A 26,795-nucleotide genomic window follows, 5' to 3' on the forward strand; every position below is an offset into this window, starting at 1 on the left:
AAGTGGTGAACTGCAGGCTTTGTAGATTCTGAGAAAGGTTTGTCTGTGGTTGGAACAAAATCTCTGTTCAAAGGTAAGCCACGTCTATTCTGACACAGAGAGCTTTGATGGGCTGCGGAAGTTTTCGGTAGGGATTGGAGGAACTGTCAGGTGTGGCACCCTCGGTCAAGCATGGCTTAGAACAGATTTGCCTTTCTTCCTCCTGGTGCTGTTCTCCTTTCACTCTTTAAGTTGTGAGGTTGACTAAAGATATAGAAAACCAGCATCAATTCTAGTGTCTTTTATTAGGCATATTATGCTGTGTTAAAGCTCAGCAGAAATGGACTCGATATACTTGTACGCTTCCCAGTTTGTTAGTTTGTGTGTTTGGCATCTCTTAGTACAAAACAGTAAAAACATAAAAAAAAAGGGGAAGGAGGACGGCCAGAGGAATTTCTAGAGAGATATTCACATGCAGATATTAAAACAAGATCCCTAATGATATCTGGCATTCTCAAGCTGTTTATCATCCTTCCATCAGTGAAGACAGATTGCTGCTGGGAACTTGGGTCTAGACTTCATCAAACTTTGGACTTACTTTTCCTTTCTGAATATCTTAGACAGTACTAGGGGGTACTAAGTTATTGGATAATAACTGTCAAATAAACTGTCTTTCCTTATCATCACCATCTGTTTTGAGTAGAATTTGTCAGAAAAAGATTTTGTAAGTACAAGTATGGACCTGAAGCTAAGGAAAAACTTTTGAGTTGCACTTGCATGACAAGTGAAGAGATGAATAGGTTGTCGGGCACCAGCTCTCCCTCCATTATTTTGCCTTATGTAATCTTCCTCACCTGTCTATGAAACCCTGTAAGAGGATGTTATTTGAGTCAACCATGAGGATTCTTCATTTTAGTCAGACTGTAAATCAGTGGAGTAAGTGCTGGAATAATAAAATTTTAAGGCTTGCGGGATTTATTGCAAACATGTTCAAAGATTGACTTAAACTGAACAGTCCTTGTCTCTGTTTAGTATGGGATTTGTCTGGAGATTTGGAAATCTGCAAATGTGCTTCCTCTATAATTTGTGGGAGTAGAGTTTCAGTAAGTGCTGATACTGACATAACACATGTATATTAGTCTCCTGGTGGCTAAGACATCTTTTTAGTGTTATTTTCTTTTCAGTCCTAGTTTTGGTGGGGGGTTGTTGTTGCAAGACTGTTCAGTTGGACTTGATGATCTTAAAGGTCTTTTCCGACATAAATGATTCTATGATTCTAAGATGCAAGGTGTGTTTCAGTGATATAGTGTCACCATCTGGTTCAACCTTTTGTGATTCCTTATGGGTCAGAAGCAAAGGTCAGTAAAGTCTATAGAAGTCTTTCTAATTACTTTGGCTGTGAATCAGACCCTCGTAGATAATTGATTTTTTTAATAAACTTAAACTGAAATCTGATCTCTGAGTTGCATCTTTCTCCTTGCCTGGGAAGAACTGAGCTGGGTACCCACAAACCCCTAAATATAGGCTTTGTTTTCTATCTCCCAGCAATGTGTGAGGCCATCCCTGCTGTCATGCACAATTTGTCAGCCTCATTAGTCTAACATGCACTGAGATATGTTTGCACTGGCTTTGTGACTCAGACCTTCTTCAGAATTTAAATTAACGGGACAGAATTTTAATTGTCAGGAGCTAGTTTACCTCCAGTCAAGGCAATAGAGATGCACCACATAAACCAAATTGCTATGTGGACTAATATAACTCTAGAGGTACCTAAGGAGTGTTCCGACTGAATTGTTTATAACTCTTTAAATATCAAATAAAATAATGACTGCTATTTCCTCACCAAGTGAGCCCATGGGGTAGTGTTATGTCCAGCTTTATCACGAGTCCGGGATTATTCGCTGTTTGTATTCATAGGTAAAATCACTGCTGGAAATTCAGAGGGAAGGTTTCTCAGGCTGATGCATTCACCTGCTGCTAACTGAACCAGAGGCCAGATGCTTCCCTTTTGGAACAGGTCTTTGCATGTGCTCTGTGCTTGCTTCTTGCTTTTTGGGGTTACAGGTGACTGCAGGAGGCAGTGGAGGACTGATTCCGGTGTTAGCAGAGCCAGCAGAGTCCTGGAGCGGTATTCCTGTATTCAGCTTCCAGTTATCCACCCTCATTCTTTTGTTTGGGAACCTGGTAAATAGTCACTGCATTTGCGTAAGCAAAGAAAACCTGTCTTGTTTGTTTTAACAGCAGGGTCTTGGTGTTTGAGCAGGACAGAGCTAGTCTGTGTAGGGGAGGGATTGTCTGGGTTGGTTACTAGGAGAAGTGTTGTTTTGGGTTGGTTACCTGTCCCCATCATGAATGCATGTCCATGCTCAGTCTTGCAGTCTTGTGTCTCACTACTGCATTCCAATGATGAAGGCAGAAACAATACGGGCTTTAAGAAAACTCTTAGGTAAAGGAAGACTTCATGTCTGTGTTTCAGCCTGAAACTGAAAGGCACAATCACTTCCAAAATCAGGCCTAGTCAAGCCAAATTCATTCAGTTTCACAATTTATTTATTTATTTATTTATTTATTTTTAAGTGAAATTACTTCACTTAATAAACCCAACTGAAATACTTTGTTTCCTTTGAAGAAAAAAATTATGTGGCTGTGGCCTGGGCAGAGGACCAGAAATATTTTGCCTTAGGTCTTGAGACCTCCAGAACACTGAAATAAAAGAATGTGCAGATCTGCCGGTGCTGGGGTTGAGCAGGGCTCTGCTGCTGTCAGCGCTGGAGCCTGGGTGGCACTGGCAGTTGTCTGCTCTGCTGGCTTGCCCTGGAAGTGCTCCATTCTCTTCCCTTTCCACAGTAAATTTTTTATTTCAAAGGTGATCTCATGCCAGGAGAAAAACTGCCTATATAGGGAGAAGTGTTGTCTTCAGAGAGGCAATGCCTGTGCAGTCCTTTTCTCTTATTGAGAGAGATCGGTTCATCAGTGCCACTGTACTGCCTTTTGCTTGCTGTCACCTGACATGTAACAATAGGATTTTAGCTTAATTTGTATAATTTCAATCCTTTTGCTATTGTAACTTCCCACCTCTAATAAAAAAAAATCCAAAAAAACAAAACCAACCAACCAAAAAAACCCCAACAAAACCAAACCAGTGCCCTTCAGCTCTGTATTAAACTGTAGACACTGTCCAAATTTATTTTCAGGTCATTCATCCAGATGCAGTCCAGTCTGCCTGCACTGACAAATGAATTATCCAGTGACTAATGCAAAAGAGCTGTGTTCGTGTCCGGGACTGGATGCCTGGGGGGACAGATAAGGCAGAAGGATGCCGAGCAGCTCCCTCTCCTTTACAGAGCATGGTGAGGGCAATAGCTCTGCATCCACCATGATGGAGCCCTGATCCTACTGCAAGAAAAAAATTAATAATGACATAAACAAAATTAGTTTTTTTATTTATGTCTTTCATGTACATATACATTTAACAACTATGATATTCATTGCATGTCCTAAGTTTTCAGAATGGACAACATTGTGAAGAAAGCAATAACTTGGAAATCAAAAGGTGCATCTTCAGCTGTGTTGCTCTAAAACAATGAGGTTTTGGTCTCATTTGAAACTCTAATGCATACAATTTTCCCACTAATTATTATGTGTGATTGCCATTGTCTTGGCACAATTATGACACAGTATTCTCTCATCTCTTACTCTTTCTTTGCAAAGCATGTGGACAGCGTTGCTGTGAGTGACAGAAAAGCTGCTTCTTTCCCTTGTGTGGATGGCTGCATTTCAGTGGCAGGTGAAAGGCTCTCTCTGCCTGGGCTCTACAGTTGGTTGCGTGGTTTAAAGGAGTCTCCATAAAACATTGGTTATAGATACAGACAGCTAAACTATTCTTCACACTTGGATAAAATTCTCTGTGTGCATGATGTTCCTATCCATGCTTAATAGAAAGTTTAGTGGGATGTTTGGATGCCAGTTCAATTGATGTTATAATGATATGCCGTGGGAAAAAATGCTGGTTTGTTTGCTGCTGCCTCAACTGCGTGCTGAAATGCTGACCAAAGCAACCGACCAAGAGTGGTGTATCTCGGTGAACATCTTTCTCTGGAGGAGACACGCAGGTGTAGATGCAGAAAACAGCAACGATGCAGCGGGTCTGGAAGTGCTTGATGGTTTTGCACAACTTTAGTGAGATTTGTGCATGGTTTGGTAGGTTATCGGTTGCTGTTTTGTGCACATTTGGGTGTACAAGTTCTTGTTTTCCAGGGACTCTGGCGGGGGAGGAGTGAGACCAGCTTGGAAAGGAGAGTGAGCTACGTATGCCTAAAGCAGGGAGCCAAGTCTTCATTTTGTGCATTTTAAAATAAAAGCTTCTTTTGCTCCATCAGTTGTGGGGTAGCCTGATCTACAGGCTCCCTGTTTCCCCAGCCAGAGCAGCACTCGGGGACTTTGTTAGAGCATCAAGAGGCCAGTGATGTGAGTTCAGCTAATGTGCTCTCAGCGTGTCCCTGCCTCTCCCTCTTGCACCAGGCAGCAGATGAGCAGGGCCAGGGCCGCTCGCCTCTGCTCCGGGAGAGCTCCTGGCACCTGAGCTCGGCTTAAGGCGAGGAGATGCTCTGCCCTAAACTGCTGAGATGTGCTTCACTGCCAGAGTGTTTCCTTACTGCTCAGAAATTCTAGTGAGAATCTTTTAAGCTCTTTATGAATTTGTGAAACAAACCCTGTAGAAAACGTTTGTTACTTTAAAAAATAACAAAGTTTTAATATTTTGACAGTGAGCTTGAGAACAGGAAGAATAGTGGCTTGATTAAATTCTGCTGAGGCTGAGCAGTGTGCTAAGTTATTTGAGCCATGATGAGACACTGCTATTTTTTTTCCAGGTAACAACAATTTGAATTGTGAAAAACAGAATTCATTGCAGTGGCAGTAGCATAGAAATCCTTTGTGTTACAAATCCTGCTAGCAAAACCTCAGAAGGACTTTTTTCAGTTAACGTTGGCGGGCAGGTGGGCTGCTGGTACAGGGGGTGTCTGTGGTTGGGGATGGGGTAGTACTGATGACGTTCAGGTATGTGCAGCGTCGGTTGATCCTCCTGTTGTCACAGTGTAGGGTACACAGCTGCCTCACCTGTTTTTCTGTGCGGCAGACGCTTGCTCGGGGAAGCAGCTGTGCGGCTGTGCAGCAGCTGAGGCCGCAAGAGGACCTGTCAGCACAGACAACTGAACAAACGCCCAGCGATCAGGCTGCTCCCACGTGGAACCTCTACCCCCTTGCTTTGCTGCTGATTTGGAAAACCACTTTATGTCAGCGTAGGCAAATGGGGAGATAGCCTGTGTCCGTTTGAAACTGTTGGCAGAGACCTGAAAGCACTTTAATGTGGATTTTTAACCTCTCCCTTTCCTGTCAAAGAGTATTGTCACCCCTGTGGATTTCAATATACCTGTTGAGTTTCACAGGTTTGTTCGTGATGTCTGTGTACGTGTGGTTTGGTACCAGATACAGCTTCTTTGGGTTCATTAGCAACAGGCAGCTGGATGGCCTCTGTTCAGAGGTTCAGGAATTAATTGTAGACTGTTGCTTCCTGCAACTTTAAAATAAAAACCCGAACAAAATCAGATTTTTTTGCCAAGTCACAGGCTTGCCAGACTTCTTGCACACCTGTCCCTTCAAAGTCAGCATGTCAGATTGCAGAGAAAGGCTTTGCTACTGTTAGTTTTGTTAAACATTAATGCCGGTTGCCTCCCTTTAAGCATACAAAGGGACAGAGGTTTGATAAACACACTCCGACCATGTGTGCTTGACAAGCGAAGCAGGCAGCGTTCGGGAAGCACAGAGGCAGGGAAAAAAAAAGCAGAATTCGTCGCCTCCATTCTGCAGCCTTCCCGGAGAGCTTCTGGGTAAGTCTGGGATTGGTAGGCTGAAGCGATGGTGGTGACGGATAGCTGCGTGCTTGTCAGAGGCATGAGAGGAGGAAACTCAGTAAAGCAGAAGTGAAGGGCATGAAGGGGCTTTGTGGGACTAAACGTCGTTTTTTACTGCATCTCTCTTCTCCTCCTTCCCCTACCTCTCTCGCTTTCAGACAGAACCTAATTTCTCTGCCTGGCTAAATGCATGTTTCTTGTCTAGTCTGATGAGATTCCATTTTTTCCTCTTTAATTCCTAAAGGTGATTTTAAAGTTAGGCAGCAGTATTCATACCCATGCATTCTGCCACTGTTCCCTTCCCCCCAGGTATGCCCCTGGATGATAATGTCTATGAGGAATGACACCCCTCTTTCTGGCACACTTGGGATGCATACTTTGGACATATGAAGATAAATTTTATTTTATTGTACAGAAAGTGTTAGTCCATTAGGGAGACGCCATATTTATTTATACCTGGGATAAATATGGCTCACAATGACTGTGCTTTTTTAAACGCTGGCCAACCGCTGAGGTGGAAACTCGGCATTAAAGGTAGTGCTGCTGCCACACTTCTGCGTGTTGTGCTGGTTTTGATGCCTGGTTTCAGGTTTTGTTTTTTGTTTTGTTTTTTTAAAATATGTTTTCTAAGCAAATTACTTTCTGGGGTATGAGACAGCTTGAGGTTTTTTTTCCAACTGAATAAATAGAAGTCTTATGGATTTGTGCTTTTCAAGAAAAAAATCAGTATTGCAAGCCAAAGTCTGTGAGGCTTTGAAGGATGTAACTTAGGATCAGAATCTGGACTTCAATTTGTTACTTCAAATATTCATTAATTGAGAGCCCCTGGGTTACTGGAAGGAGTTTGTTATTAGTTTTTGTAGTCTTTAGAGAGCAAATATTTTCACAGCTGATGAGCTTATGTTGCTCGTTGCTTTTTCCTGCTGCCTTGTACACAGATGTTGGTATTGCCTCGTACACAGATGTTGGTATTGCCTTGTTTGCTCCGTAACCTTTTCTTGCTGCTTTGCCTTATGCCATCTATGTATCTTCCTGTAGGGACGTGAGGATTATTTTTGTCTGTCCTGAATGGAAAGGATGGGTGATAAGAGAAATGTCTACTTGCTTTTAGTTGCTCTAACTTAAAGTTTATTTGCCCTAAATTAAGCAAAACTTGCTGTTTCTTATTACTGTGCAGCGTTCCTGTTGCATGATAGCGGTAGCAAAAGATTTTCATTGTCAGAGTTATAATAGATACAAATTCTCTTGTAACATGTGAAAAGTAAAAATGTGTCGGCCAGCTCCTTATAAAGCCTAATAGGCCAACAGAAGAGTGTAAAACTAAATCCACAATGTTATAAGAAGCCAAGGTCTTGTGAAAATGAAATGTTTGTAAAGGATATATAAATCCCCCAGATGTTATCCTGATTCCAAATTTAGGCTTGAGATCCCACAGTTCTTGCAGGTGTGGTGGTGAAATGTGGTCTGGGAGGCTCATTTCAGGCGGGTGAGTAATGTACACATTTCTGTTACCCTTGATCACGGTGAAGAAAGTGACGGGGAGTGTCCTTCCCTGACCTAACTCTGCTCCTGTTGACAGTTAGGGTCAATAGAAAGCAGAGAGGAGCCAATGTCTGAATCTTTTGGAAAGTTTCCTTTAGATCATGTTTTTGAATATTGGTGTGTGCAGTGCTCGCGCACCGGCTGATCACTCTTTTGTTAACATTCAGTGAAACTGAATTAGGGCCAGATGTCGCCTTTAGTCAACTTAAATTTGGCTTTGTCTGGACTCTTAGATAAATAAGTATGATAGCAACAAAGCATTAGAAGTCATAGCTTGGCTTTATTTTATTTTATTTTTTCCAGTTTGTGTGTGTCTGACAACAGATTGGGGAATAAATAGATCAAAGATTTTTTCAAAGCTGTGTTCAACTAAAAAAAAACCCCAACAACTCTTGCCTGGCAAAGTCTTTTGTATGGCACTCAGTTGTGGGTATGCCCAACACATTTCCTTATTTTCCTGGCTTGTTTAGCTAAACAAAGGAGAATGAAGCATTCAGTAACCAGTCAGACATAGTAACCTACTTTAATTTTCAGTGCAAATGTTATTTAGACTGAAACTCTGTTTTTCCTAAGTGCATTTGTGCCAGTCAATGCCTTAAACCTTCCACGTTGGTGTTATCCTGTTGTGACACACTGTGTTTTCTTCAGATGTCTCAGGCCTCAAACTTGATGCATTGTGATATTAGTAGTCAAAATGATGACAGAAATTAAGAATGCCTGCTTCATAGCAGACGGATAATGGTTTTCTGTTTTATAACCTGCTCCTCTGGGTGCTTTCTCACTGTGTTAAATAAGCTACTTTACAAAACCAGAAAACTGGGAAAAGCAAATCTCCACAGAGAGACCTCACTGAGCATTGGCAGCACAGCAGGGGCTGGAGGTGAACTGGTGGGTCTGAAGGAAAATGGGGACACTGGTAGGAGAGGCAAAGAATCGATTTTGTATTTACTCTGAGAGCAACGTCTCTGAGTGGCTGAGATGGAGAATGGTTACTAAAGACGTGATGGAGTCCTGAATTCCCGTTCTTTTTCTGTCCCTATTAGATATTTATTCTTAGGTCTATTTGATAGGGGTTTGCGTGCCCTAGAAGTTGATTTATATGTAAAGCGGGGAAAGCAGGCTTGGCTGTATTCTGGATTAGTGTGCAGCCAGGATTCATGACTGTTTGGCTTCCAGTTCAGTTCTTTTCCCTTTGGCTATAGAGTATTTCAGTAAAGTATACAGTGACCTCGTAAGGTTTTCTGACTTGTCAGAGCAGAAGAAGGATGAACCTATTTTACAACAGCTTTTCTGAGCCAGAATTCCAGCCTTGGAGGTTGCCAAACACAGAATAGCCTCACATATGTTAAAAACTAAGGATCACAATTTATAAAAATAATTTTTAATTCTTCCCAAATTGTGTGCATGTAAGTGTAGAAACCTTGCAAAGCTCTGGCAGAATTAGTTCCACAGAGTTTATTGCTTGGAGATTCCAGGGCAGATAAACAAGCATGTTGAAAAATCACCTGTGCTTTGAAAGAGCAAAGCTGAGAGCTTCCATGTGTGCTGGGATTTTGAACAGTCATGTTGAGACATGCAGCTAATGAACAAGTTTCAAGAACTAGCAGTTCTTAACTAGACAAATAAGAGCTTGTGCATTCTGCCTGATTTAGGAAAATGCTGCTGTTTGCTGTGCTGCCACTCTCTCTCCAACAAAACTCCCAAGATCTTAAGAACGCAGGTGAGACTTAAACATGCTAAACTGTTTCCAGAACATAACAAAAAAATAAGTAACAGTGGAGATATAACAGTGGGAATATCTATTGCATAAATTATTGTTCAGAACATGTTATAGGAAAAGAGTGTGAGGAAGGCTTGCATTTTTCAACTTTGAATCATATTGATTTTTTGAGGAGAAAATGAGAGATGTTCCCATGAAACCAGTGCACTGTACTTCAGTGGAAAAGGGAGAATGGCTGTCTCTGATATTTCAGTGCTTGCTTTTGATTTTTTTTTCTGTGTGCAGTCAGCTTCTGATGACTGTGATGAAAGGTGCAGCACAGGCTAGTCGATCTTATGTGCTTTGCGGAGTCATTTATATCTGAAGACAGGGTGAAAAAGGCTGAAACATGGCATTGTTTAAAAACCATCCTGCGCTTGCCTTGTAATGCAGCAGAAGACTGCCGTAAATCTAGAGTGGCAGGGAATCTAGCCCTCTCAGTCTAGATAATTTCACAGTTTCCTGTAATCTTCTTCACCTTTATAAATTTCATGGCAAAGGCATGTACCTAGTGCACATTGATAGATCACATTTTATTTTGGTCATTTTTCATTGTCAGATTTTCTTGCTGTCTTTGCTTTGCAGATCAGTCTAATTAGTATTTAAGATCTGACTCATCAGCTTTGATTTATTTGCCTTTTTTTTTTTTTTTTTTTTATTTGTACAGTTGTGGAGCATAGTTGCCACTTCACGTAATTTACTTTGGCAGAATGACTTCTGAATTTCACTGGTGTAAATCAGAGGTTTTGCTTCTAAGCCATAAAAACAGAGTTCCACTGAAGTCAGCTGGGTCTCTGTGTACTGCAGGAACCAGCTGCAAAGGCCCAGAGGTCTGGAGGAGTTTTATGCTCAGGAATTCACCACAGCACTCTCGCGAACGTGTCCCACGATTGTTATAATTAACTCAGTGCTTCTTGGGAGCACAGAAACTAGAGCTTTTAAAAATGGCACACAGAGCTTGATCTTCATGGTCGCAGTGGCCCATCATTTTGTAACTAGTTCTGATATGGCTTCAATTTTTATTTAAATGCAAAACATCAAATTTCCTTGGGAAAAAAAATTCAGAGGTACAAACAGATAAATAATTAGTGTTTCTATTTTTGTTCTATCTTTAAACATTCCATGATATTCACCTGTTTTGATTTTACTGCCTCATTTTCTCTAAATGCTATTTCAAGCAGTCTTATAATGCAAATTCACTTGTCAGTTTGGAAAGTATTTTCTGTCTGTTTTTGTCACAATCCCAAAGTCAACAATAAAGGGAGGAGGTTATCTGGAAGGCAGATTTTCGGGGATTTTGAGGCATACTCCTGGTGAAAGCTTGAAACTCACGAGGGTCTGGTGGGAGAGGGGCTTGTTCTGTTGACACTTACATCATTTTCCTTTCCAAGCGAGAGGCAAGATGCGACAAGTTGTACTACTTGCTTCATTACCAAGTTGAATCAGCTCAGAAACCACCTTGTGACTGTGTGCCAACCACTGAGTGTGAAAAGTTCACCTCCTTCACTCGCCATAAGCTCTTATTTAGATATAAGAAAATTAAACATCATCTGCAGTTATCTGCTTGAGTTACTGTGTGCTATGCCAGAGTGCAGAGTATATTGTAACAGAAAGGTTTACTCCCAAACAAAACTGGCCTTCCTAGAATGACTCTGATTTTTTGCACCAGAAGAGGCAGGACTGGAAGGTTGCTGTGCTGCACTAGTGTGTTCAGTTTTTGTTTGTGCAGAAGTATTGATTCGTACCGGGAGCTTTCACAAGCACGTGTCTGACAGAGGCAGAAGAGTGCTTTTCTGTTTGTGTGCTGGGTGATTTCTTGGCAGCAGCCCTTAGGGTGGTGTGAAACTCTACTAGTTTCAAGGAGCTGTCGGTACTGAACCTTTTAAAAAGTGCTTGTTTTGTCCAGGTCACAGAAGTAATGACACAGAAACACTGGTTCTAGTTTGAGCTTCTGTTGGCCTCTACACATTTTCTCTCCCCTGTGTACTGTGTCAAATCAAGTGGAAGCTCAATGGAAATGAATGCCTCAACAAGCCACTCCATCCACCCCTTCAGCAGCGGTGTGTCAAATGTGCATGCTGCTGGATCCAGTTAACAGGTGAGCACGGTGTGCTTCCTTCTCACTTCGCCTTGCTCTGGGAAGGATGGTTTCCAATATTCACACTCAGGGTGGCTGACACAAAGTAGGAGCTGCTCCTTATTTGAAGGACTGTTCTGTGCTACAGTCGGATCGTACAAAGCTTTGCTTTCAGGTGGACATTGTCCTACCTCTTGCTCAGTTCAAAAAATGTGCATCCTTGTTCCTGTTTCTGAGTCCTGAATCCTGGGTAGAAGTCGGGTCTGAACCCATAATCCAATCTATTTTTAGTCTGAATACAAAAATACAAGTACAGCTTTTTAGTGTGGTGAGAAGTTACACTTGAATGAGAGAAAGTACCCTTTTGAAAATCCAAGAATCCAAGAAGTTGTATCTTGTTCTCTGAGTTTCTTATTTCACTTGCCTTTCAACTATTTGGAGGCTTAGACTGGTTGAAGATCTGGACATAGATAAGCTCACCTGGGCACACAATAAAATCCCCAGGATTTAGGGTTTTTTCAACATTCAGTTACAAAGATAATTTCAGATTTTTCATCCTGAAGTCTGAACGCATCCATTATGTTTTGCCAGTAGTCCTAGACTAACAAGATGCCAGAAAGGTGTGGGCTTTACATCCTTTTCAATGGAGTGTTAACAATGGATATCTGAACTAGTGCTTCAAACGATTATTTTTGTGCCATTGTTTGCTTGAGAGAGGTTCTTTATTTAAAGAAGTTAAGATCATCATTAGTCATAAAGTGTTCTTAATTTCTAGGGTCTTATGAAAGAATTTGAAAGTTGGTAGCTCAGTGTTTCCTAGCATTCTCTCTTACAAATTTCCAGAGAATTTTGTAGTTACATCCTCAATTACCTGAAATCAGGGCAGCTTTAGTGTCTGTATTTAAAATGAGTTTTGCTGCTGTTGCAAGGAGAAATTTCTGTTGCTTTTCTTTCAGATCTCTCTAAATACCAGCTAGAGCATCAAGAAGCCTTTAGTCTTATGTGGCAGGCCAAACCTGCTCAATACACAAACACGTTTATGGTCACAACTGATTCTGACCTTATTATCATTACTCTGAAGGAGGTTTGGTTGTCCTGATGAAATGGCACAATGCCCTGAGAAAAATCAGGGACAAGCAGAAAACCTAAATAAGATCTTAAGAAAGCAATATTTTCCTAGCAAGAGGGGGAAGAAAGTCCTAAGGAATAAAACCAGCGCTGTATGACTTTGCGTGAGCACAGCGGACATCAATGTTGCTGTGAAATGATGGGATCTCATCAACAGGAGCCTGGAAAGACGCAGTGTGTTTTTTGTCAATGCGTTTCTAGTTCTTTTTCCAGTAAATGGGCTCCTGAGCATGAGTAAATTGAAGAGGGAAATTCCCTGAATCTGAGAACCAAAAACTGTCTTATTATTCTGTAAGTGTTTGCTTAAGCAGGGCAGACAGGATTTGCAGAGCTGAAAGATCGCAGAGCAGCTTCTGCCAGCTTGTCTTTCCTCAGCAAGGATGGTCGAGGGAGTCACGCCTGACGCTTCAGGAGAGGTGGAACAGTGCTGTGGAGTCTGGGCTGCTGAGCCCAGAGGTCAGAGCAGGGAAGTGGGAGCTAGGAGTCCTCTGACTCTTTCAAGGCAAGTCACTTACCCACCCTCCAATCACCTTTGATCCCTGGTCTGAAATGCAACTGGATATTGTTATTAGTGTTTACAAAAAGTACGTGGATCATGGATGCAAACTCCTCAATAAATGCACATTCTTCTTAACTGCCTTACTCTGACTTCCAAAAGATGTGCAAAGCCAGCTCTTTGGCCACCATTCTGGCTGCCTCCTGCTGTTCAAAGCTATCTTGTGAAGTTGTGGGAGCTGACTGCACTCTGCCATTGATTTGTCCTCTTTTCAGGAGTTAATGGTTGGCAATAGAAGCGGGCAGGAGCTGTGCACCTGCTCAACTGGATCGAAAGGTCGGCTCACTGTTTTGGGTACTGACTTTGTATCGCCCGCTTTCAGAGTTGTCTCCAAGAATTAAATTCTCCATCTTCTACACAAAACCAACTGTTAGCACCCACATTTTGCCGGTAGGAAAAGATTGGTGTCTTGTCCAAAATAAGTGTCCAAAATAAGACTTTCTGACTTTTGGGTCAGATACAGGGTGAGGGCTCAGGCATTTGTGGCACCAAGAACCAGCCCTTCTCGATGACCATAGATTTTTAGTACAAGAGCCTTGCTAGAGGCCTCACAAAGAGGGCAGGAATTCATTTTTTTTCATCTTTTGCTTTGTGATGAATAGGATGCAAATAATCTCAAAACAATGTGGCAAGCAATCCTGTTCTCTTCTTGATGCAGATGAGAGACAGCTCCACTGTTTTCCATGGGTGTTCACTGGAACTGGTGAAAGGAGATGCCTGTTGATACTAGCCTTTATTAGAGAAAACAATATGAATTCATACATTGGTCCATGGAAACCATATATTTATTTGAGAGAGGCCCTGGAGATTTACAGTTTTATAAATTGAAGACTTTTTCTATGTGTGTGTGTGAGAAAAAGAGAAACTGGAAAGAAGAGACTGAATCAGAATTTAAAGCTCAATTGTATCTAGAGTTCAAAATCCTACAGTGTCACTAATGTCCCTGCCCATGGCAGGGGGGGGGGGACTAGATGATCTTTAAAGGTCCCTTCCAACCCAAACCATTCTATGATATTCTCAGTTTTCTCCTACTGGTGTAATTATGGTGATTTATCAGGATACAACTCACAACAGCAAAGCTAAACATGGTCTAGAGGGCTGGAAACCACCTCTCAGATTCTGTCTGCTCCCCTCATGGTGCAGCAATGAGTCCCACCAGGAAGGCAGTTTCAGGGTCTGTGACCTGTTTGTGAGACATTGTGGGCTGCTTGGCAGGTGATTTGCTTTTGAGATTGCAGTTTGCTGCTGACCTGCCAGTGGTTTGAGAGCTGTGCACCCAAGGCTGCATGTTGGAAGAATACCCTTACCAGATAGGCAATCAGAGCCATTTATTGCGATGTAATTTGTGAAATACTGATATTTTCAAAGAAATGTCATTGCCCAGAAAGGTGATGTTCAAGTGAACTTAAGAAATATAAATTTGATTCAGTAATTTTTATTTATGCTGTTTATATGTAATATTTTGAAGGTGCATGTAATGATGTGCTTTGTAAGGTGCTGCATGTATCATTGTGTATGTAGAAAACTTCAATAAAAATGTTTTGCTTTACAATCTTTGTATGGAAGATTGCAAGTTATTAACTTATTCGTCTCTGTCCAATAATACTAGTTTTAAAGTCTGTGGAACTATTTGGCCTTCAAGAGATTATTCTAATGGAAGTAGATTTCTTGGGGAAGGACCATTTTATTATCCACTGATCAGCTTTTGGACTTTTTTTTTTTTTTGTTATTTTGCATTCTGTCACTTGCCACTGTCCTTTAGAGAATGTGTGCCTGAAGCCATACATACAAAGCTTTGCTTCTCTTTCTTGTTGAATTAGTCCAATAGCTTCTCTCTGGGTTACTGAAGTTTACAATATAATTCAACGTAAACCAGAATCTTTTTCTTAGCTGTGGTGTCCCAGGTAGTGAACAGCATACACCTCCGGAGGGCCTGTTGCTCTGCAGCCCCAGTCTTGCACAGAGGAAGCGAGTGAGACTTTTGTAACTGAATTCAGGGGCTTCAAGATCAAGCCTTAAGTGCAGTTACCTTACCAGGGACCTGGAATTTAAAAGAATGACTCATTTCTAAGAAAAAAATGTTATGCAACTTCTGCAGGTTATGCAAATAGTGCTTTTCCCCTTTTCCTTCTCTCCTAATGAGTCATCAAACCTTTTCCTGACAGTGAAAACAACTGAAAAGTTATTTGTTGGAGCGTAAGGAGATGAGGGACTGTGTCTACCGTGTTTTCTGTACAGTGAGTCAAAGGCAAAGAGAGCGTTGTCAGCATGTCCTTCACCTCTGCTGTCCCATTACCAACTTCACCCCAGTTATTTTGTATTTTATTCCTGCTATTGTCAATGCAGATTATCATTTAGAATCTATTAAGTTTTAACATGCTAAAGCATCCCCGCAGGGCCTCTTTGCAGGGTCTGTCCCTGTCCCCTAGCTCCATCCTGACAGTGGATTTAGCCAACATGTGGCTTCAAAAGCTGCAGTGGAGGCTGGAGTTGTTGTACATAAAATACACCTCTACCAGGTGAGACGTGTTTCATTGGGAGAAATGTCAGCACAGCTCTGGAGCGGGCCTCCATGGCATGCAGGAGGTAGGAGAACATGATCTCAAGTCTAAGCTACAGGAGTGTTAAGAATAAGATAAAATTTTGATTTTGTATTAAACTGAAGAGATCGAGATGAGACAGAGAGGAATAATGGAGGATCAGGGCACCCCAGCAAGTCGGAGGAGGCTGATTTAGGGTGTATCCTCCAGGCCCTGTACAGGTATGTAGGTAATTCTAGTTAATTCACTGCAACCTCCATACTGCAACAGCCAGCCAAAACCACTCAGCACCTGCTTTTGATCTTCTGACATCTCTTAAGACACCTCTCTGAAGATGTACAGAATAGCAGGAAATTTAACGTCTAGGATGAAAAGCGTGTATTCCGGCATGCATCCTTTCTGGCCTGAAATGCGGAAGCTTTAAGCAGTTGTTGGTGGAGTATTTGCCATTGTCTTTGGCATGAGATCTGTCTTTTCCTGTGGATATGTTTATTTTTCAAAATGATGAAGAAACAGAAGTCACCGAGCAGTGCAACTTCTGTTCCAAAAAGGCTTGATTAGCACAGGGGTCTAAAAAAGATAAGTTCCCTTTGGTGATAATTTTATCATTGTCCTTTTCTGACCAGAACTTTTCTCGTGATACTTCCGAGCTTTGCTTGCAAAGTATCCACTGTAGGAAACTGGGATGAAATCTAATACTTTTCTTTGGGGAGGTGTTTGAAGGAAAAAGATATCTGTTGTGTCGAAGTAAATTTTTCAGAAATTGCAACTTAACTGCATACGCAAAGCACTACTTTTGGGTCTTTCCTCTTTTTTCCATACTGTTTCGAACAGAAAGTTTTCTAGGGCAAAATGTCAAAGGAGTCATGATTATTTCTGCTATGGTTTGTGCGTGTGTATTGTGACAGGGCAGTAACCCCCCTTTTTTTGACATGGCTTAATTTTCTTATTGCTGGCTCATTGGTGATGAGCCAGCTGATTAATATGTTGTTTAACTTCCTTGTGTCTTTTTGTTCTTAAAAGTCTGCAACAATGTACAAAACCCCAGTAACAATGGCTGATTTTGCAAACCATGGCAAAAATTTGTTTTGAGGGTTTTTCCCAGGGTAACACTGAGAACTTTCTGGATAGTTTATATTCTTCAATACAAATTGTGGGCAGATTACTGTGTTTTTTCAATCTGTAATATTCTCACGATAAGAAATTATGTCTGTTCTCTTTGATAAGGAAAACTTAATCTTTTGGCCTCAACATGAGACCAAAGACAAATTAGGTCTTCCTTTTGCCATTTTATTCAGTTTACTGTATACATTGGGGATTTGAAATGCTGTGGCTAAAATACTGCAGTGGCTGACTATGGAGCTACTTTGCATCAGATGTTATGAACAAAAAACTTGGTTATGAATAAAAATCTTTTAAAATTGGTTTTCTCACTTCAACCAGTAAGTAAACCGTGCTCCTTGTTGGTCAGTATTTCCCATTTTTGTTGTGGTGGGAATCTTCTCCCTGACAGTCCCCCTTTCCTGCAGAGGGACTCCTTAATCTGGGAGGCCAGGGAGCTATTCTGCTGGAGGTGGTAAATGCATTCAAAGCAATGGTTTGCTATGAGAATCTCAGCTGTCCTTAAACTCGAGAAACTTGGAAAAGCTGGGAGTCAAACAGAAGTGAGAAAACTGACTTTGGACATGCTGAATGCTCTGCTTATCAGCTGAGCACCTACATCAGTTAATTGCTGCCTCTCCCCTGCTCCCACCTCTGTGGCTGAATGGTATTTGGTGTCCTAGTGATGCTCTGGAGCAGTTTTGCAGTGTGCAAACAGCCTCTGCTTTATCTGCATCCAAAAGAAATTTGGCAAATGACTCTAGTTTCCCCAAGGACTTGATTTTTTTATTTCTTTCTGCTTCTAGGTGTCAGTCAGTCTCTCCACCGCCTCTTTTGTCCCCACGAAGAAGCCCAGCCTACCCCCTCAGTGACAGTGAGGACTCTTGCCACTCTGCTCGGCTCACCAAAGTCTCCAGCTCCAGACTGCGCCTCAAGGACTGGAGCAGCCGCACGTCTACGCTGCGAAGCACCTCCACAAGCCCATCGGACACCGACTCCCTGAGCCACCCTCTCAAAGCCATCAGCGTGGGTGCTTTGGATAAAAGGCTGTCTGTGTTCAAGGCTGAGGACCAAAAGGAGAGTCCAAAGGAGGCTCAAGATGGGGATTCGGTAGGGAGCCATCCGCTCGCCCGGAGCACTCTGTCCTTGGGCACTGCCACCAACTTGAGGAACCTCTCCCTCAGCCGCGCAAGCGTTCGCTCCCAGGTGCTGGACATCAGGCAGAAGATCACAGAATGGGAGTGCCGCCAGGAGCCGTCCCCCAGGACGAGCGCGTGTGTGGACAAGAGGGACACTGGGGAGAGGTCGGGCAGTGAGAGCTGCCCCAGCGTGCTGACCTCTCCCTGCAGCGAGAAAACATTCGATTTCAAAGGGCTCAGAAGAATGAGCCGAACCTTTTCTGAGTGCTCTTACCCAGAAACGGAGGAGGAGGAGCTGCTGGACAGGGATTCCTGCCATCGGTTGGAAAAGAGACTAGGCAGGAGCGAGCCTCCTGCTGCTGCTTTCCTCAAGGGCCACGCGAGGAAAGAGTCCTCTGCCGTGCTGAACAGAATACAGAAGATTGAGCAGGCACTGAAAGAGCAGCCCGGCAGAGGCCTCCCCCAGTTACCCAGTAGCTGTTACAGTGTTGACAAAGGGAGGAAAAAGTCTGTGACTCTGAGTACTGTGGAGGGACTGAGTGAAAGCCTGAGTGATAGCAAAGGAGGGACTGTTATTTTGGGGAGTGATCCAGAAACACCTACTGAGGCTGAGAAAAGCAGTAAGACAAAACAGGGGGTCACTGCAAACTCAGCTGGCCCTAAACTGCTCCTCGAAAGCCCAGCTAACACTGCGGTGAATCCTGTCCCCAAGCCCAAACGCACCTTTGAATATGAAGCAGACAAAAACCACAAAAGTAAACCCAGCAATGGCCTACCTCCATCCCCTACAGCGGCTGCTCCTCCTCCCCTCCCGTCCACCCCGGCACCCCCTGTGACCAGAAGGCAGAAGAAAGAGTCACGCTTTCACAGAAAATCCCAGAATAGGTAACATTCAAGGAAAATGTCTTGTTCTCAGCCTTCAAATAAATAAATGTGCTGTATTTGTTTAGTAACAGTAGTTTAAATTCTCCCTCTAATGTAACACTTTTGACCTGAGAAATGCTAGGAATTGCACGCAAGACAAGTTATTTTTTCCAGTGGAGCGCACTGATGGGATGCACTGGTACAATACCTTTACATGGCTACAGTTTTGGAGTTCTCCAACCTGCATTCCTTGATCCCTGGAAAAGGCTCTAGGTCAGGTGTGCTAAAGGTTATCTCATTCATTTTGGCACAAATGCCCTTCCTTGAGATTTTTAACGGAGCTCCTTTCCATTATCCTCTCATAGTGGGACCGTAGCCGATCTGTCACAGTCTTGTTTGCTGCAACACATACCTGCAGAGGGTTTGTGTTTCCAAAGCTTGTTACCACAACAGCTCTGTCACTATTATACAATGTTGGTGATTTATTTAATTCAGTGCTTAGAAATGTTGTCCTATGTTACTGTCAATAGCTGAAGAGGATTAATGCTGAGAAAAGTGTATTATAGCCCAGAAAGGCTTTTATGTCCTTCCTGAGTTAATGATGAACAGAGTAGACGGCTACCTTTCCCCAGCAGTCTGTGGAGCTTGGCTTGTTTTAATTACATGATTCCCCTTGACTTTTTGGAAATGGTAAAACTCATTCTGCTCACTGCTTAGAAAATTGTAGGCATAGTTGTTGATAAGCCTTCAAGGTTTGGCATTTTTAACAACTTCATCTGTCTGTGCACGTGTACCATGCACACACACTCTCTTGATATTTAGTGATGAGCTTTGCAAGTAACTGCTAAGTGGCATCTCAAATGCACACTATCAGTTCAGTATCTGGTGCTTCATGTTGGCTCAATTAATTAAAAATTTATGTCAGCACAACCTGACCTGAAGTATGCTAGGGCAGGAGGAGAAGAGCCTTCAGATTCTGCTCTTTACATTCGAGAGACACCTGGTTCTGAAATGGATCAAACAGCTCTGCTGATGTGCGTCATTTCTGTGAGAAAGGCGGGGGGGGGAGAGAACGTGGAAAGCCAAGCTCTGATTAGCAGTGCTTATCTTTGAGTTCTGGCAATAATTTCAGTTAGAGGAAGTAAATCTAGTTTTTAACAAGAATGCATGAAATAAAGCTGACCTAATTTTGTTCAGCACAGGATTTCCAATATACAGAAGACAAACTATAACTTTTAAATGCTGTAAATGGTAGCCTTTATTGGAAAATTAAGGTGATAAAATAAGTGGTAAAATGCTCTGTGGGGTGGGTGGCAGAGAGGAATGAATAACAGGAGATAATTCTTGCGCAGAATCACAGTGTGACCTGCAGCTAAGTGACCAAAGTCAGTCTTTGAGAACAAACTTAGCTGGAGTTTGAGACCATACATGTCCTCTGAGAACCACAGTATTTTGTTACAGTGAGTTTTTAGATGAAGTTTTGAAACTTCTTTCAAGAAGAGGTGCAATTGATGCTTGCAGCTGCTGTTCTGCAGTTCGGTCTCCCGTCATAGCAGAGTTAGCCAACAGCGTGGAATGGAGCTGCAGTCCTGGGTGGGGCCAGTACGAGCCCCAAACAAAAGCAATATTTATCAATGTAATTTGTGATTAGTGGAGTATAAGTTGTAGGATTTACAGTGTTATCGTGTACCTGATGATTCTTGCAAATCAGTTTGACGTTTTGCAGGGTAGGTTTTCATTTGCTTGTAACAGCTCTGCCCTGCTGTAGTGTAGTGATTTCTCTGGAGTTACCTCTGATTAATGATGATCTAAGTAAGGTTAAATCAACCTGCTAAAATCTCAGGTTTGCTGACTTCAAGACTGGGTGGAAATCCTTTATAAAATCTTAACTTTATTGTCTTTGCTACTGTCCTTCCTATAGTTACAGTAAGGAGAATTCCAGCATTTACAAAGCGCTCGAGATTGTACCAGTCATCTAAGGATGACAGTATTTTGTTAATAGTAGTTATTGAAATCTCAGTCTCTAAACTGTTCTCAAAGAACAGACATAATTCATTATGTCTACAGCTTATAGCTCAGTGTTTCAGACTGAACATAGGTGTGGTTTGCACTTGCTGGAATGTCATGAGAACGGACTGTGGATATTTATTCTTCTAATATTTTGGTTGAAAACATAGGTTTTCTTTCTGGTGGCTAACTCAACATTATAATAAATAAAATGGAGAAAGTCTCTCGTATTTGCATGCTAACATAGAGCCAGTCTGTATTCAGAGGAGATGGTGACCACGGTGGCTTCTACACTTGAGATTGATGTGAGCTGGATGTTCCCTGGTGGCTGGAGATCCTCTGGCACTGACACAGCGCAGGAGAGGAGTGTCACAGGAGAGGCTCAGGACACATAGACCACAGCTGAGTGCTGGTCCACAAAACCATTCCTGTGGTCCTATGCAGTGTCGCTGCATCGTAGCATTGCCTTGAAATCTTTAAGAGTTGGATATTTAACTACTTTAGAAAGTCTCATTTCATACATAAGTATGTCTTCAGTGCCTAGGTATCTCCTATAACTGCCAGTAGGCGTGGAAGAGCAGATGTCTGGATCTGACTTGTTTCTGCCATGATCTTGATGCTCATAACATGGACCTGGATATTGTTAAGATTACAGAAAGGAAAGAGAGGAGGCCCCAAACCCATAAGTCTGCTCCAGCAGACAAACAGGAAATGCTCTCGTCAAAGGCAGTGTCTGTACGACAGTCACCGTGTTGCCTGTACAGATGCTCTTGAGCCAATTAACAGGCTGAGGGGTGTCTCACAAGACTCTGCCACTGCCACATGGATATATTGTCAACATATGTTTCATTCCAGCTGGGGAGAAGAGGAAAGGGGGTTGATGGTAGGATGGTTGCTGTTAATCTAGTTTGGGTGTCAGTGGGTGAAGTATGGGCATCAGCACAGTCTCTGCAAGCCTGACAGCACCTCAGGATTTACACTCCAACCTGAGCCCATTTTTCACACCATTTTGTCCTCATCACTAAATCAGTCAAACAAATGCTAGCCTCTCTGCAGCGGGCAGTGATAACCATGCACCTCCCAGCTTCGGTGTAGATGTTGCACCAGAGAACAAGTGCTAAGCAAACTGGAGAATGGGGAGGCGTTGGGCTCCCGTCACCCAGAGCTGCTGGGCAGCACTGGGACAGGAGTGGGTGAGAGATGGTAAATCACCTCTCCTTTGAACACCTGGGTGGGAGACAAGTTGTGGGGGTTCCTCTGACCCAGCTGCCCCCCACCTTCCTGCCAGAAAACCCAAGCCTTCAGGCCCCCAGCCATCAGGCTGGGCTGCTCATCCACCCTGGAGAGCTTTAATTTCCTCTGTGCTTTGTCCTTTGCTGCCAGGGCTTGATGCGGGGTGTGCAAGGGCAACGGGTGGCTTTCACACGAGTTGCCTTTGGCATTTGTACACTGACCTTTATGTGGGACCATATCTGGAGGTTCAGGAGATGTGTGAGTGTTTTCAAACTCAGGACACCATAGCAACTGGTGGAGGAACGCTTTCCAGAGAAATGTCTTTTTCTTGAGCGGAGATGGTCACATGTTTCTGGGGCCCCTGGCAAGAGCAAAACAATTCCTAATCTGAGGACTGTGCCTCTAACTTACTCTGTAACCCTTGAAAAATATCACATACTTTGTTGGCATTTTCTCCCTGTCCACATAATGGGGATAGCAATACTTCCAACCTCATACAGGTATCAGAGATTGCTATACTAAAGCCTGTTGTGAGTGCAGGACTTGAGGTCCTCTAAAAGTTAGTCCTTAAAGCATGATGTGAGATTTTTTTGTTGGTCTTTATGTATATTTCTTAGCAAACAAATGCTCAGCTAAGTGTCTGAATAATTTTGCATTCTAGTTCCTAATTACTTATTGTTTTAAACTTTAGAAAATCCTTTGAGTTTGAGGATGCATCGAGTCTGCAATCCCTGTACCCTCCCTCCCCAACTGAAAATGGGACTGAGAGCCAGCATAAATTTGGATCCAAGAGCACTTTAGAAGAAAATGCCTACGAAGACATTGTAGGTAAGAACTACTTGTAGTACATGGGCTCGCAGCGGGATGTTGAGCAGTTGTGGTCAGACTGTGTGCTGTGGAACACATGTCCCATGCAAGAACATTCAGTGCTGTCAGTAGAGAGACATTAAATGGAGGGCAAATGGGTTTGATGCATCAGTGCAATGTAACTCTCGGTCTGTGTGGAGGAGATCTTGATTCCTTTGGACTTCATCAGGTGGTATTGGAAACAGACCGTTTGGCCAGCTTTTGCCATGCTTTTCAAGAACCAAATATTTCTTTTTATCAAGGCCTTGGCTTGAAGCCTTGAGTGGTGTAAAAATGTAAAGAACTGAACTTGAGACAGTGTTTACAGAACTATCCGATAGCAAGATTAACCTCACAGGCCTTGTGTGGTCAGCCTGAGCTTTTCAGGACGCCTGTGTGGACTGCCCCAAAGCAGTTGTTTGTAGCACTGTTCCTGGTCTCCCCTAAGTCCCAGTTGCTGGTTAAAGAAAAATTAATTTCCTTTAGCTATACAGCCATCAGGAATGCACAACAGAAACACTGTTTTGATTAAGCTTCACAAGAAAAACATGTTTCTTTTGGTCTTAGAAGGAAATGTATGGCCTATGCATACATTCTTTTAACATCAAAAAAGTTGTTATAATTACCGAAAATTGGGCAGCCCTTCAGAGCACAGATTTTCCACACAAGTGATGAATATCTGTATTGTATTTAACTCTTTCATTGTTGGATTATTACAACAGATACAAAGCATACTTCATTTTTCTTTGGACAATGAATCTTTATCTACTGAAAACTGGAGGGCTACCAAGATAGTCTGGGGCCCTAGAGCACATGTCCTCTGAAGAGACATTGACAAACTGAGCTTGTTTAGTCTGGTAAAAGGAGGACCAGAGGCACTCTAATACTGCTTACAAATGTTTGAAGGGCAAACAAAGATGATAGAACAAAACTTTTCTTGGTTGTATCAGTTGATACAGTGAGGAACAGTGGCCACAAATTGCAGCTTGGGGCTCTTTGTACTTACACCCAAATTCTGTCTCTGGCTTGTCAGCCTCAGTGAAAACAGGAATTTACTCTTTCAATTTTCAACTGTACTCTTCCTCTATGCCATTCAAAAAATGCCTTCAGAACACAGAAAAATTGCTGCTGTTCAGTGCCTGTTAATAAAAGTGAGAGCTTATGTAGATACGTGACAGACCTTGGCAGGCTTGAGAAGTGGGCCCATGCAAACCTCGTGAAGTTCAACAAGGCCAAGTGCACAGTCCTGCACATGGGTCAGCACAGCCCCCAGTATCAAGACAGGCTGGGGGATGAAGGGATTGAGAGCAGCCCTGAGAAGGACTTGGGGGTATTGGTTGATGAGAAGCTTAACAGGACCCAGCCATGTGTGCTTGCAGCCCAGAAGGCCAACCGGTTCCTGGGCTGCATCAGAAGAAGCATGACCAGCAGGTCGAGGGAGGTGATTCTCCCCCTCTACTCTGCTCTCGTGAGACCCCACCTGCAGTGCTGCGTCCGGCTCTGGGGTCCTCAGCACAGGACAGACATGGACCTGTTGGAGTGGGTCCACAGGAGGGACACGAAGATGATCAGAGGGCTGGAGCCCCTCCCATATGAGGACAGGCTGAGAGAGTTGGGGTTGTTCAGCCTGGAGAAGAGAAGGCTCCAGGGAGACCTTAGAGCAGCTTCCAGTGCTGAAAGGGGGCTACAGGAGAGATGGGGAGGGACTCTTGGTCAGGGGGTGTAGTGATAGGACTCATAGGCAGCTTTCTTCAAATTAAAAGATATCTTGGATTCCATCAAACAAAATCATAATGGGCTCTTCTAACTCATGGGAACTATAAGCTAGCTCCCTGCAGATTATAATTTGGGCATTTTGGCAGGGCAGTGGGAAGAGAATCCAAAATTTCAGATCTGTGGACAAACACAGAACTTCATTGTTTTGTACTGCTTTTTAACAATCTCTTTCCAAAGCACTTCATTCAGTACAGGCAGTGCGGGGGGAATACCAAATCAGTGTAATTCTTATAAACTGTCAAGCATGATTAAAGATAACTCAAAGCAGTTTGATCTCCAGCTTAAAAAAAAACTGTTGTAGTTTTGTGTATCACATCTGCATAACTTATACCAGTAGTGCTAGATCCAAGTCTCTTAGTAGCACTTTTGTACTCATGCAAACCAGGTGTCTGTAAGAGTGAGTTTATTTTATAGATTTACATCTGCTTCAGAGCTATAAAGGGCTCTGCCATTGCTGTTTTGGGTTTCCTTTGCGAACAGTTGCTCTAGAGGTGCTGGTGGGTTTTTTGTCTATACCTGGTTCAATCTCCTGCCTCCCTGAAAGCTTGTAGGCAGTTAAAACATTGTCACTGTTGTAATAAACCTAAAAAAGTGTGTGTCCCCAACCTTGCAGAATTTAAACTTTTAATGGAATTGTCAAAACACAAGAAAAAATGTTGTATTTTGATCATTGCACTAGTCTGAGTGAGAGTGCTCAGTACCCCACACAGTATCTTGTAGATATGTAACATTAAATATGCTTTTTAGAAGATACTCTCTGATAGATAACCCACAACTTATCCACAGCTCTCCTCTGCTTTCCAGTGAGGGAGAGACGTCCTGCTGAGGGGCACCAGGCTGGGGGATGTGGTGACCGAAAGGAGAGCTGGGCTTCTGTCCTGGGGGACCTCAGCAAACAGGAGTGGTTTGAAAAGTTTGAGAAAGACAAATACAGTCCCCCACGTGGGTCAGAATAACCTTCTGATAATGCAATACAATATATAATGATTTAATAAATAAGGCAAACCACTCCTTGGCCTGCATTAGCACGAGTGTGGCCAGCAAGTCACAGGAAGTGGTAATTCCCCTCTATTTGGCCCTTGTAAGGCCACATCTGGAGTATTCACAGTACCCGAGAGACATCAACAGACTGCAGATAGTCTAGAGCAAGGCTACTATGGTTGTTGAGGCTGGAGCATACAACATAAACAGGAAAAGGTTGGGAGAACTGGGACTGCTTAGCCTAGAGAAGTCTGGGGGAAGGACCCAAATGCTGTCTTCCACTGCCTAGGAGGGGTTATGGAAAAGGCGGAGGCAGGCACTTCTTGGACGTGCATGGTGAAAGGATGAAAGACAATGGTTGCAAACAGCAACAAGAATAATTCTGACTGGATAAAAAGAAAAATTGCTTCACAGTGATATCAAGAAAAAGTCAAGTGCTAGGACTAGAGTCATTGGGTTTGTGGTTACTACGTGACCTCCTCATGTGATGCATATGCACACTAAACCTTTGTCTTTCTCCTGGTGCCCTTACACTGTTTCCTTCTTTAATGACCAGGACAGGGATTTATGTTATTTTGAGAGCTGACTTAGGAAAAGAAAAAAAAAGTTTTAAGGTACATTAAAACCAAAAATGATTGTGCTTTGAAATCCAGTGACACCATGAACCAGACACTTTGTTTAATTTTGTAATATTTTTGTAACTTTAGTAGATTAAATATCCGCATGTTAAGTGCAAGACAGGTATTGGATTGGAACATAACAACCCATTTTGCATTAATCAAGAAGCAGTTGTATAAAGGGGTGCACATTCCTAATATTAATGAGAGATGCATTCCATGTGCAAAGAACCATGTGGACTTCATTCATCTTCTGTACTAGCACTCCCAAGAATGTGGCAGTCGTAGTAAACTTAACATTGTTTTGCTTCTTGTGGTTTTGAATGAGTCTTTAATCAGACCAAAATTGATGTGGCTTTATGAATCCAGTTGAGGAAACCACGCTTGGCTTTGTGCGAATTCAAGAAACTATCATAGTATTAAGAGACATCTGAGATGGTTGCTTCTGCTGTGTTTGTGGACAACGGTATTTCCTGTCATATGTAGCATATGGTTTCAGCTTTCCAGCGTGGTCCTCTAAATGCAGTTGAGATATTTGAATGTTGTTATTTAAGGCCTGGTGTCTCTGAGGCATTTTTCACCTGATATCTAGAAGAATGTGTTATCACCAAAAATTCTTGAATGAGTAAAGGCAAGGTTAAGGGCACAATATTAAATTTAACTTGAGAAAATCTAGTAAAGCCATGTAAATTACAGTTTGTGTTTGTAAGAGAAATTGCACTCACAATTCAGAAGTTA

The 26,795-nt window shown here is 42.6% G+C and overlaps 1 protein-coding gene across 1 annotated transcript in view; it reads left to right on the top strand.

Moving 5' to 3' along the window:
- Positions 1 to 26,795, top strand: part of LOC104465821 (suppression of tumorigenicity 5 protein-like) — a gene marked incomplete at its 3' end in the record, with an annotated part of 34,794 nt that overhangs the window by 82 nt on the left and 7,917 nt on the right. The window contains exons 2-3 of the mRNA XM_010079018.1: positions 17,401 to 18,618; positions 22,529 to 22,665. Coding sequence (XP_010077320.1) covers positions 17,401 to 18,618; positions 22,529 to 22,665 — 1,355 coding nt within the window. The remainder of the gene's footprint in view (positions 1 to 17,400; positions 18,619 to 22,528; positions 22,666 to 26,795) is intronic.

The sequence above is a fragment of the Pterocles gutturalis genome, unplaced genomic scaffold, assembly GCF_000699245.1.
Source record: "Pterocles gutturalis isolate BGI_N339 unplaced genomic scaffold, ASM69924v1 scaffold28603, whole genome shotgun sequence".
NCBI lineage: Eukaryota > Metazoa > Chordata > Aves > Pterocliformes > Pteroclidae > Pterocles > Pterocles gutturalis.